We start from the raw sequence: 13,369 nt of genomic DNA, 5'->3' as shown, positions 1-13,369 counted from the left end.
AGAAGTTCTCTGATGTGGAAAGTATGTAGAAAAAATACTGTCAACTTAATGTTGTGTGACAACTTCTTATTCGCTCTTGACATTTGATGATACAATAGAATTACTTAGCTTGGAAGGGACCTCTGTAGATCACTGGCTCAACTCCCTGCTTAAAGCAGTGCTGCCATCAAAGTTAGAGCAGGTTGCTTCAGGCCTTGTTGGATTAAGCTTTCTCTCGTAGGATTTGAAATGGAGTTGAAAGCTGGGTGTGAAATTTAGCAAAATTTGGAACAAAGTGTCCCAAGTTTTAGAAAGTTGGAGAGTTCTAAGCAGGGTGAATGAAGCATGACTCTTAGTTACGTGGAAGATGTGTTTTCTCTCCACCTTTGTGGTGATGATTCTGGTCCTCCAATTGTGCAAAGGTCTTCACTGTACACCATATAGAGATTTTTGGAAGATAGGAAATAAGCAGAAAAGTATATTGCCATGCAGCATAGTTCTCTTAGTAGATATAAAACTGAAATATTTTTAAAGTAACATTTCTCTGTGCAAAACTAAACAGACTGATAAACCACTTTAAATAAGTAAGTCACTATGCAAGTAAGATACAGACTTTGAAATGTGAAGACTAAATCGATTCCTGCATTCACAGAGCTGCAGTGTAATCAGCTTTATTTCTACATCCTTAACAGCATGAAGGTCTTCTGGGAAAAACCCAACTCTTGTGCCTTACTTGTTTACTAGATGAGTTAAATGTATTCACTCAGTGAGTCAAGTTTGATGGAATGAAGAAAGCTGATGTCAGCCTTTATGTATATTAATCTGTTCACAGCGTGTCACGGTGTATCCTGTGAAGTCAAGTCTTTGAAGAAGTTGTAGTGCTATTATTTGCACTGCTCAGTGTCTACAGGTCCTGGGTGAGACACACTTTGTAGTGTGTAGTCTTAAATACAGTGAAAAGTGCTTGGAAAAGCTTATCCTGTAAGTAGGAAAGAAAGATGAGTGAGGGAAAAAAAGATAGTATTAATGGAAATAGCTGTGCCATTGTAATAACATCTTTTAAATGTCATCACTGTTTCTCTTAAATACTGAAGTTAAAAATTATATTGACAGCTTTCAAGGGGAAGAATTCTAGAAATTAAATTCCTGTATTAGTTGTGTAATTAAACTTTTCATTTGCTAATGTAAATAATTTCAGCAATCACTGATGTCCCTGCTGAGGTTGTGGATAAGAATATAACTTCAGCAGATAGAGTTCTCAGTGTCCTAAGGACTGTGGAGAAGGCAAGACTAGGTAAAATAAGATGAAAGAATATTCAGCAGCTCAGTTCTTGTGCAGAGAGTGCAGTCACAACATCTTTTACAAGACTGGGCAAAATTTCCACCATCCTATTTCACATTTTTTTCTCTCCAGACAGTAGCTAGTCCACCTACAATGGGGAAGGGAAAACTACACTGGAATGGTTCTCATAACCTTTGAATGAACCTCTACGTTCACTTTTTGTGTCTTCAGATAAAACATACAATACTGGGGTATTTTTGTTTATCTATTCTAGTCACTTTATTTATGTTTTATGGCATGTTTCATGGGGTTCTACACAAACCTTTTCTACATGAACCTCTTTGCAGTTCATTTCAGCTTTGAGAGATTGATAAGTAGGGTCCTTTAAGTTACAGATTTCTAAATTAGGTTGGTATCAATTAGTTGTCCACATACTTAATTTCACTCTTTTATTCCAGATTCTGTCAGGACCTACAGCAAAACAACTCCACAAAAAGAAGCACCTTCAGAACAAAGATGAATATCGGGAAAGCTTACAGTGCTGCTAACATCAGCAATGGAACAGATCTAGCTATTGGTTTTACCTCTTCCACAGTAGCTGTCCTTCTATTTGGGACAAACTTTGTGCCTGTCAAGAAATTTGATACTGGTGACGGTAAACTTAATTATATTATTTTCTTTGGGTTGTTATTTTTGCTAAAAGGAATAATATTTTACCAGAAAATTATGAGAGTTTCAAGGCCATCATCAGAGCTTAATCCAGAGACTGTGTTTAATTTTGTCTGCTGTTGTTAGGGTATAAACCAATAATACTGCTTCAGGATATGGCATATCTTTAGAAGAGCCCTTTTAGAAGTTGTGCACTTTGACAGGGATGATGTACATTTCATAAGAATTTCACAATGCAGAGTGAAATGTTTTTTGTCCTGCCCTGGTGGGGATTCTCAGATACATATGGTGTTATTTATAAATAAGGTAAAAGTTGTTGGGCTTTGCAGCATTGCTTTTCAACTGTGCACCTAACATAAAAACAAAAGCTGAAATTGTAGTAATTTTGTTTGGTGACTTGGTAAGAGGAATTAATCATTCCTATTTCCTACTTGGAATATTGTCACTTTACTAGGTTTATGTTAGATTTTCATGTTTATGTGAAGCATAACCAATTACCAGATCTGTAGATGAATATATCTGCCATTATGTTATTGCAATATAGTACCTACCTTGCAGGCTGGATGTAGCCTCTGCTCTTGGTGCCAAGTATGACCCAAACAAGACAAGCTTAGGCTTTCAAGAGATAGTCTTAGCACAGCTGGCATAAAGTTAACTATTGACCCTTCAAGAATCTACAGAGGTAGAAGAGATCTGTCACTGACCATCCTCAGTGTCTGGGATTACTGGAGAATCATGAGCTTGGAAAATGTTTTATCCCGTTGCTGTCAGTGTTAGCAACTGCTGGAGTGGTGGGAGGAATTTGCAGCAACTGAATATCATCTTTGTCAGAAGTCCATCAAAGTTTCATGTGTTTAAAAGTAAGGGCTTGTATAAACCTTGGCCAGCAAAGTGTCTTTTGCAGCTCTGTAGAAGAATGCATGATTAGGAAGAAGCTGACCAAATTATAACCCACCCAAAAAATAGATCCCTCGAATAAATTGTAACAAGGTTCCTTGACATCCAAAAAGGCAGTGGCCACCTTTGTGATTTTTTTTCTCTACTACTGTATCTAAGATAAACATATTCTATTAAGAGACTCACACATGCAGTATTCTGCAAACTCCCTATTGTGTGCATTTGATTTTTCCACAGGCATGTTCTTCCAGTGGATTCTCTGTGCCTCCATATGGATAGTTTCTTTGGTAGTCAATTTGATCCAGAATTGCCCCCGGTTTTGGCCTCTGGCTATGGTTGGAGGTTTTGTGTGGGCTACAGGTAAGGATAAAGAGATTCCAATTCTTGAAACTTTTCCATATGTAAGATAGTAGTTTTTAAGTACTTATTCAGTTATTTAAAGCTTCACTGTTAATGGAACTGTATCCTTATAGCAAATACTCCTTTATTATGCTTATTTTATAGGAGGCAAATTCACACCAAAAATAATGTTCGTAACTATAGGGAGGAAAAGTCTAAGTTCAGTGTATTTATTTTTTAAAAACACTGTTTCTTACCACCTTGTAGCTTCCTAAATTTCTTTGCCTTACAACCAGGCACAGAACCTAAAGGAAACATATACAAAGTCACATTCTATTTTCTAACTGATTTTGGTTTTGGCTTTTGTATTTCAGGCAATGTTACAGTTGTCCCTATTGTTAAAACTATTGGCTTAGCTCTTGGCCTTTTGATATGGGCTTCTTTTAATTTGCTGACAGGTTGGGCAAGTTCAAGGTGAGTAGGCTTTAAATCTTAAGTAATTTAATAATTAATGTTGCCAATTCTACATTAATAACTGCAGTGTAAACTCATCTGTAGAATCATAGAGTCATTCAGGTTGGAAAAGACTTTTAGGATCATCAGCTCCAGCCATTAACATAACACTGCCAAGTATCACTAAAGAGGATTTATCCTATGTATTAAAACTTCTTCCTTCTTAGTGGAAAGTACTGAAGTTAACTATTGCAGCTTTTTGTATTTCCTCTGTTTTAATAGAACAAGGAATGCCCAGTGATGTTATTAAGTCAATAAATAATGTATTTCTTTATGTAAAACTAGTAGGTATTTGTATTTTTTTCCTCTGCAATTTGGCCTGATAATTTAACTTCAGTTTTTAAATATACATATTTTAAAAATACACATTAAATTCAAGGTTGTTCTTGTAAAGGAGACATAGCTTTTTGCAAGCCAGCTAAATCACTGATCTAATACTGAAAATATATACTTAAGCAGAATTATTTACATGAGTCAAGATTTCAAAGGTTAGGTTATAATTTAGCTACTTGTATAAAGTCAATGCATTTAAGTGAAACTGGTCAAATGTTCCAGGTTTGGTTGGTTTGGAATTGACCCAGAAGAGGTGTCAAGACCAATCTTAAATTACATTGGAGCTGGACTGTCACTTATAAGGTAAAAATTGATACTTGTAATGAACTTCTGTTACATCAAATAGGTATTTAATAACCAACCACCAGGATGATTTAGCAAGAGAATGAATGTACTGAAGATTTTTTGGCAAATCAGTTTACTTCCAAATTCATGAGCTATCCCTTCCTAGCTGGTCAGTGTTCATGTAGATACAGACATATCAAGTACAGGGGTGAAATGGTTATCCATAAACACAGAAGTATATTTTTTTGCTGGTAGGCATGTTAAAGGCAAAGCAGAGACACACAGATTGCCTCCCTAGATAGGTTATTCTAATGGTCCCCTTTCCTCAAATCTTATCAGAGGAAAGACTGACCAGAAGAATCTTGTTGAGAAAACCTCAGATTTCTGATCTCACTTCACTCAGTCAGGGGTACAAATCTTAATCTCATAACTACGTATACCACAGAACCCCTTCCCTGATTCTTTTTGGGGTCCATGAAAGGCCAGAGGCCTTGCATGTTTTCTTGCCTGCAATAGCTCCGTGTCATATAAGTCTTAAGTCACACTTGAAATTCCCCTACAGAGTCTTCCTTCACAATCTTTGGAAGGACTTTATTCTTTCTTTTTGCTTGTTTGTTATTTGTATGAGACCAAAATGAGCATACATTTTGGTCCAAACACAGAGGAAAGATCTTTGTTATGTAGCAGTGTTCTTGCTTTTCATCTGGGTGGCTGGGAAGATGGCCCTAAATCCTAAAAACTTACTGTAACAATCCTGACAGAAGATGAACATAATGCCTTTTAGAAAAGGAGGGTATTAGGAACATGAAGATAATGAAGTCATTTCTGATTGGTAGGAGAGAGCTTCTGCCTTAGATTCATGATTTTTGCTTCCACTTTTCTTCTTCCCCAAGACTCTCTAGCTTTGTACCCCCCATTCCTGTTACATGTGGCATATGATTTTGGGAGGCACTGAGAAAATAGTAGCAGTACTGCTATTCCTGCCTGATGAATTCATGCAGCTTACCACCTGCTTCCTGTTTCTGAGATACCATGGAGGAGTGATCAACAGGAAGAGAGATTGTTTTTTTGAGCAAATGTTTTCCTGGCAAACTGCACAAAGCCTGTGTATGTTGCTCCGTGGAGCTCATAAGTAAGCTTTTCATTTTATCCTCTTGTGTGGAATCTGTATGCTTCCTCTGGAGGAAACTGACATCCTTTTATACCTATGTTTATCCATCAGTAAGAGATGAATCCTTTTTCAAATGGAAATGTTCTGTTTACAGCTAGGAGAAGAAATTCCTAGGTCATTACAATGTTTTTCATGAAACTACAAAACTGATCCTTCCAGTTCTGTTGTGTATTTATCTGATCTCCTGGAAGCAGGGTTAAGAGTAGTAATATTACCCTTTCTTCTCCATTTTATTCACTTAATGCTCTGATATTGCTCAGCACCACTGAGCAATGTCCCTTTTCCTCCTGCATGCTCACAAGGCCCTGTAGCAGCAGTAGTCCATCCCTCACATATGATGGAAGACTAAAAATTAACTTTTTTCCGTGAGTACAGAGGCAATTATTTGCAGGTTTAAGCTGTTCCATATAGAATTTTCAAGCATGTGTTCCATTTATGTGTGGTTCAGTACAAAAGGGCACTGTTAGCTAAAGCATCTGCTGTTAATGTGGCTGTAACTACACACTGTTTAAAGATGTTTCAATAACGTTACATAAGAAAGACCTATAAAGTGATACAAAAACCGATTTATTTACTTACTTTCACTTAGGTTGTTAGCTAAGTTAAATTAACAACTTAAAATTATTAAATTTATATGTTTTATATATATATAATCATAGTAAGTTATGGCTATAAAGCAATTGCATTTTTTAAGTTTAATACTTAAAAATTATACTGCAATGAGTCTAGGGTAATAATGAAAAGAAAGGAATATGCCTCCAAATAAAACTTTTGTCTCTGGACACTAAATGTTACATCATTTTGAGCTGACATGGTATTTATTGGTGTATTTTTCTCTTCTGAGTGCTGTCATATTTCTTTTTATAAAAACTGAAGTCCAGAGTTCTTCAGCTTCATTAGAAAGCACACCTTTACTGAGAGAAAGTGTAAGTATTCTACAGTTGTTATTTAAAGTAGTGAAAATACATATCCATTTTAAAACAAAAAATGTATTTGTTAGTCAGATTTGCTAGGATTTATAGTAGGCTGCAAAAAACAACATAAATATGTACTGATTGTATCTTAATCTGTGGATCTTGGCAACAGAAGAGGTATTTCCAATTGTTCTTTCTTGTTTGTCATCTTTAGACAGCTTAGAAAGTCCTTCTTCATGATGATGGAGAGTATGTATTTCTTATATGGGAGGAAGCTATTTCAATTAAAGGTTAGCTGTAAAGCTCTGAGGGTGCTTAAGTAAAAGGCCAGGTTTTGCCACATTGCAGAGCCAGGAGACTCTCAAGAGTCAACTCATCATCAGCTGTGGTATTGGCTGAAGGCCAGTGGGGGGTATCAGATTGGCTGTTGCTCTTTAGGGAGCCCAAAGTATGCAAGGAGAGCTGGAGAACCATTGGTTCCTCCTACCATTGTACCTTACAATGTACATGTACCAATGTACCTTACATTGACCTTAGAGGTCAGTGCTCAGTGGCTACCTGAACAGAGAGCCCTGAGAGTGTTCTAGTGAACTAGAGGTTCCAGTCTACCAGACTGAATCACAGAAGATGCTTTAAGAAATTGCACATTTTAAGGAATCAAACTTAACTAAATTTGCATGAAAATCCATGTTTTTTTGCAGTCTATTAATGTTTCTGAAGAGACCACTGAGGACTCATGGGAGAACAAACTTTCTCCAGCAAAAAGGAGACTCATGTAAGTCGCTAACAGTTCCTTTGCTGTTGCATAGAAAGCAGCCAGAGAAAGTAGTTAAACACAGTGTAAGAGAAGAATTTGTGTCCTGTGGTTTCCTAGCAAAGCCACACACTAATAAATAACAGGTTTTTACATACTAGTATAGTGTACAATAGTATAGTATAGTATAGTATAGTATAGTATAGTATAGTATAGTTGCACAACTATTTAGATGATTCCATCGGCACTGTTGACTAACCTTACCTATTAAGTATTAGGTACTACTGTGAAAAATATAATTGGGCAAAGTAAGTAACAATATCAACTCAGTAATTACAGAGCTGGGTTAAGAAGACTGTGCTAATGACATGTTTCCAGGTGTGGTTTCCAAGTGAATACAGCTGGAGAAGGCATGGCAGCATGGTAAGGAGACACTAAAAGTGCTCCAAAATGGAAGCAAGCTAACAAGAAGCCAGTGTGGGGAGTCTAGACTGCCAAGATCACAGCAATCTGGAGATGGAGAGGGGGACTGAAGAGGCAATGATCCTGGGAAGTTATAAAGAATATATAGATTGCAGCCAAAGGTGGGGTGGGAGCATTTTTAATTGAAATTTTGTTTGTTGTCCCCTAGCTCTGCTTTTAAGAAATCTCAGTTACTTAATTTCCCATGTCATTAATCTAGATTGCTGGCTTTTGCAAGCAGGAATTGTCTGTGTTGCTTGGCTACAAACTAGAGGGAAACTATGTGAACCATTTCTCTACTAGAAAATAAAAATGTGCTAAAACGTATTATTTTTATAGCTAGCAATTTTTATATGATGCACAGTTTTTACCTGCAGTGCTGGGCTTACATGTGTGGTCTATTTCCTTAATTAATGCAAGGCTATTTTCTTCAATTTTTGTTCTTTTTAAAGAGGCTGTAGCCTGGCTGTAGTAGCTGGAATACTCTATGGTTCCAGTTTTGTACCAGTACTTTACATCAAGGACCATGGAAGAAGAAATGAAACTGTATACACAGGAGCAAGTCAGTTTGGTAAAGGCAAATAGATCACTCCTACTTCATTTCATCATTGTGTTCTCATGCTTTTTTGAAGGCATAGGGTCAAATTCTTGATATGCCTGAAAATGCACCATGACGATTTATCAGTTCTGCACTACTTTAGATGTTGCCATAATCATTGCCCTAGCACTCCCTCTTTCTCAGAGGTGAGTTACACCATGAAAAACACTGAAAAATAACCCAAAGACTACCATACTTAACTCAGGTATGTTTCTGAAGGCATTAAGTGCTAGCATTCTCAAATAACAGAGTTTGTATGAGTGGAGAGTGAGTTAAACAAGGGCACGAGCTTGCCAATTGCCAACAGCAATAAAGGAAGCTATGATTGATCATAAGTGATGAGGAGAACAGATATGTAACAACATAAGTAATTAAAACCATGGGTTTTTTTAATTGAAATGGTTTAACATAAGCCTAATTGCCATTTTCAAACAACATTCCCCCAAAAACATTTTCCTTAAGCCTTGGGTTATACTCTATCGGGTAATGCCTGCAGCACCTTAAGAGCAAAGTACTGCTGAGAGCACATAATGTTGCCATTGTCATATACAATTTCTCTTGAATACTGCAATGTATGTATTCCCCAGGCAGGCAGAACAGATGTTATCATTACCATAGCTACCTTTCCTGTTGAGAAATTACAACTCCAAGGAGACAAGGATCACCTTGATACATGCTTCTGCTTTATCATGTTGGAAATACTCTGTTAGCACGTACAAAAGCCATAATGGATTTGTTATTGTTCATAATTATAGTGATCAAAATTTTGATACATCCTTCAAGATTGAAAAAGGACAAAACTGAGCTATATTTAACTTACATAGTCTGTGCAGTTGTCTTGCCCTTTAATGTACAGAACAAAACAAGGATACAGGAATACAGGAACATAATTACAACCTCTTGACCATCTACAATTATGTAAAATCCCCGCCCCAGTTTTGTAGCCTCACATGAAGATTTTCTCAAGGTTTTATTAAATTAATTCAGGAATATGTAATAGAGTTCTGAAAATAATGGCTCATAGAAATGCTTATAAGCCTGTAATAAGCACAGCATTTAGTTCATGTTTAATAGGTGTCATTGATTGTATGCATCCTCAGTTAGATTGGCAGCTGTGTTCAACACAATGAGATTTGAATTTTTAAGAGTTGCACCTTTATGCATTTTTGTCAGCATGAATGTTATCAGTGAAAATAATTTTGTTAAAATTCATAACTGTTTTTTTTACAAACATCTTGTGTTTTCTCTTTCAGATTTAGATTATGTTTTTGCACACTTCAGTGGAATATTTCTTACAAGTACCATCTACTTTTTGATCTACTGTGCAGTCAGGAAAAATAAGCCTTACGTTTATCCCCAGGCCATATTACCAGGTATGACTGTTTTTTAAATTAGCAATTCATTTCAGCTACTTCTTTGGACCATTTTGCAGTGATTGGTTCAATTTGGAATTGTGGTTCACCTTTCCAGCATCTTCATTTGACTTCTTGTCTCTTTTGAAAGAACACTTCTATTAGGTTAATTAATTAAGGAGATGGTGATAACTTTTGTTCTAATCTGAGACTAGAACAAAGTGACATTGCAGATTTTCAAAAACTGATTGTCAGAGTGGAGAGCACATTGCCCAGAAAATAATGAACTTTAATTAATTTGCTACTTCTGTTGGAGTAGCTGATTTTTATCCTTTGAGCATTGCTTTGGTTTGCCAGAGCCAGCTTGTTAAAGTAGTTAACATACTAAAATACATATATACAATTGCTTTATTATGCTATAAGTATAAAACTGCTGTCTGTACCTTGCTATGCATGTTTTTGATTAGGATTTATTTTTTCTAGGGTTTGTTTCTGGTGTGCTTTGGGCAATAGCCAATTGCTGCTGGTTCCTGGCCAATCACTATCTCAGTGCTGTCGTCAGCTTTCCAATAATTACTGCAGTATGTATATAAAAAATAAAACCTCTAACTAGAATTAAAAGTGATTGGGGTTTTTACCCTTCTGTTTTTGGAACTGAGTTGAAATTATGAAGGGTCTAGAGCATTTTTAGTCAAAAGGATACAGTGCCTCCTCTGCTTGTCTGCACTAGTCTTTGGATTTTTAGGAGTATGAATGATTGTGACAAGCACCATCTTGGTCGGTGTCAAGCATAAGGAAAACCAGAAGACTTGAGAATGGGAGTCTTTAGGTTATCCAAAAGCCAAAGCTTTGTAAACAGAATTATATCAATATTAACTATTTAATTGAATTAAAAGATTCAAAAGAAGAATTATTTTATGCTTTCATCCCAGGAAGTACATTTTTGTCTGGATGTTTTTGAATTTGTGAGTTTATCCCCTAGTAGTCATTTTTCTTGGTTAAGTCAAGCATTTTTTCTTTTTACAGTTCTTGAACAAACAGAAGAGATTATGTACTACTGAAAATAATGTTCTTATGCAAATGTGTGGAAAATAGGTTGGCCTGTTCTGTGTCTGTTTTATTCCAGTTTATTATGTACCTTTAAAGCATAAATTCCAATTACTAGGTAAAAGTAAACTCTTTTTGCATTTACTCTCTTGACACTCCACTAGTTGGAGACGCAAAGGTGGCAAATGAGAGTTAATATTTATTAAGACCAAAGTTTTGCTTAACAGCTGTATTTTGGAAGCAAACTAATGAAACAACTTTAATAGATTAAGCTCTGCCTCAAGATGCAGTAAGTCAAAATATACTCTGCAGTATGCAATGAAAAAAAAAAACCCAACTTGAGATCATTCTAATTAGAAATTGAAGGATTAATGGAAAGCAGCTTTAGTAATTTAGTTATCAGTATGCCTAAAGGGCAAGGATGTAAAATCACAGAATGAAAAATGTAGGAACAACACTGATGAGAAACTGTGTATCTGGACCACAGCTTCAGAACTGCTGCTTTATTTCATGCTGGAGAAAATTTTTGGAGAGGTATGCATCACATCCCTTTCTTCATTCCATTTTTTAAAGTGCATTCCTCTCACAGCGCTATTATTCCTCAAATAATAGTTGGCAATGTCACTAGGAAACAGCACCCACACATACATTTAGCATGAGACACTGTTTGCTGTCTGTATCTGTGTCCCATCAGCTGCATTGAGGATGAAGAGAGGAAGGTCACTGGCCGAACATCTGTCAAGTGTTTCTCAGAACAGCTCTAATGGGAAGCATTAACAGAACCAGTTTTTGCTTCATATTCAGATATTTTCTCATCAGAGATGAAAATTCAGATCATTGCTCCCTTCCTCTACGACATCATGGAAAATCAGGAGTTTCCCTGAGCTGTGTCCCTGGCTGGCTTTGTGCTTTGTCCAGATGCCAGCTATACAGGAAATACATCTATGTTTCAATCTTTTGATAATCATATTGAGCGATAAAATCAAACTTCATCCAATAGTTAGTCGTGCTAATAAAGGAAATGTTAGGAAACATTGAGAACTCTAATTTGGACTAAAGTGAGGTATGTTATTTGGAGTCTACTGAAAGAGCATGTAACATCTGGAGCAGACTCCACAGTGTAATTTAGAAAGAAATTATGCCTACTGCAAAAAAAACAGCAGTTTCTTGACTCTTTAACCCTTCCTGAAGTTTTTATTATATCTTACTTAGTAGATATTTCAGTGATGTTTATGCTTTTGTCATGAGTGCTTTATTTATACAGAATGGAAAGACCTAAACATGTTATCTAGACAAAATTCAACCATCCTGAGAGTAGTAATGAGAAGGAGTAAATTTTAATGAAATGCTGTAATGTATAAATTAACCTTATTCTTTAGGGTCCTGGCCTTGTTGCTGCAATGTGGGGAGTCCTTGTATTTAAGGAAATCAAGGTAATGTAATTAGGTCTCTTGCCTAATATGTCTTGCTTGCCTCTAGCTCTAGAAACAGCATGATGTGGTATACAGCTGTATCTCAGATTTCTCCTCCTTGCAAGTATTGCATTATGAAACTGAAAGTGATATCATGCAATATTAAGTTTTCAAAGAAACCTGAAGAACTGTGAACAATTTTTACAGGAATGAAGATTTTAGTTCCATAACTGTATGACGAGCAGTGGATGTAAATGAAGACTGTAGCAGAGCCAGGAGGCTGGATGCCAGGGACTGCCTGTGGGGCAGGGGAATGAGCAGTTGTCCCAATAACATACCAGCAAGTAGATTACATTTTTAGGGTCAGGTTCAACAAAGGATATAAAAATGCAACAGGTTAATTGACCTTTGTAATTACAGTGTAATGTAATGATCCTAAATTGATACAGCAGTGGTGGTCTACAACAAGCTAACTTACTGGATTTTAACATGCAGGGCAGAAGTAATTTTCTAGTGGAATTTGAAGCACTGAATGCTAGCAGAGTGATACCAGATTCTTTTTGTCAATCTATCCAGGATCCATAGGTCCCTAACTTGATATTGAAGATGATCTTTCCCAATATTTTTGGTGACTATCCATTAGGCATCACTCAGTCTAGAACTAGAACTTCTGTGTCTCACACTGCAGATTAGTGTTGCACCACAGTAGATCATATTTTTCACTATCCAAACCTTTGTAACTCTCTAAGCCTTTCATTCTTTTCATATAATCTCTGCCTAAATGAAACTTTGTACTTTGTTCTACTTTTTTTTTCAGGTGGTATCAGTAATGACAAGATGATATTTTCCTTTTTCTCTTCTTTTGCCTGTACAGGGATTGAAAAACTACATCTTACTGTCAGTATCATTTTGCATCATTTTGGCTGGATCACTTTCCACAGCTTTTTCTAAAGTTTGAAAGGACCTTCTGGACCAGTAGATGGTGCTAACGTTTAACTCAAATAGAAAGACAGTGTTGGTAGATCACAATACATAATCATTTTAAAAATGTGTGTCCAACATTTACCCTAACTTGCTTCAGCCAAGTGTAAAATGAAAAACATTTGGCATGAAAGAAAATCTGGAAATACTTGTGTCTGTTTTTCTTGGAATAGTAAGAAAATCAAAGGACTTTATTAATCAAAGCTAAATCATTTTATTGTTACTAATTATTAGGTTTTTTTCATTCAGGTGCTAAACTTCATGTCATCATAAATTGCAGTTTACTGTTGCAATGGTGGGTAGTGATTTTGGTTTTAGTCTATAATACTGTATGCATTGCAAGCTGATTTGTTTATTAAAATATTTTCTTACTGACTTAAA

The 13,369-nt window shown here is 36.1% G+C and overlaps 1 protein-coding gene across 8 annotated transcripts in view; it reads left to right on the top strand.

Moving 5' to 3' along the window:
* TMEM144 (transmembrane protein 144) overlaps window positions 1-13,369 on the top strand; it is a 20,634-nt gene extending 7,265 nt beyond the window's left edge. For 4 of the 8 annotated variants that reach the window (XM_014263218.2, XM_014263214.2, XM_014263216.2 and 1 more), the window contains exons 2-12: window positions 1,720-1,916; window positions 3,065-3,187; window positions 3,541-3,640; window positions 4,235-4,315; window positions 6,313-6,394; window positions 7,084-7,157; window positions 8,051-8,169; window positions 9,450-9,569; window positions 10,032-10,129; window positions 11,975-12,028; window positions 12,882-13,369. In XM_014263218.2, coding sequence (XP_014118693.1) covers window positions 1,778-1,916; window positions 3,065-3,187; window positions 3,541-3,640; window positions 4,235-4,315; window positions 6,313-6,394; window positions 7,084-7,157; window positions 8,051-8,169; window positions 9,450-9,569; window positions 10,032-10,129; window positions 11,975-12,028; window positions 12,882-12,965 — 1,074 coding nt within the window. In that variant the 5' untranslated portion in view covers window positions 1,720-1,777 and the 3' untranslated portion in view covers window positions 12,966-13,369. The other 4 variants (XM_088056636.1, XM_014263215.2, XM_088056634.1 and 1 more) reach the window with 4 other exon arrangements.

Source organism: Pseudopodoces humilis, chromosome 6, assembly GCF_049639895.1.
Source record: "Pseudopodoces humilis isolate 2021_Gansu_Grassland_sample_001 chromosome 6, ASM4963989v1, whole genome shotgun sequence".
Taxonomy (NCBI): Eukaryota; Metazoa; Chordata; class Aves; order Passeriformes; family Paridae; genus Pseudopodoces; species Pseudopodoces humilis.
Note: the sequence above shows the minus strand (reverse complement) of the source record. Positions and strands in the feature narration are given on the sequence as shown.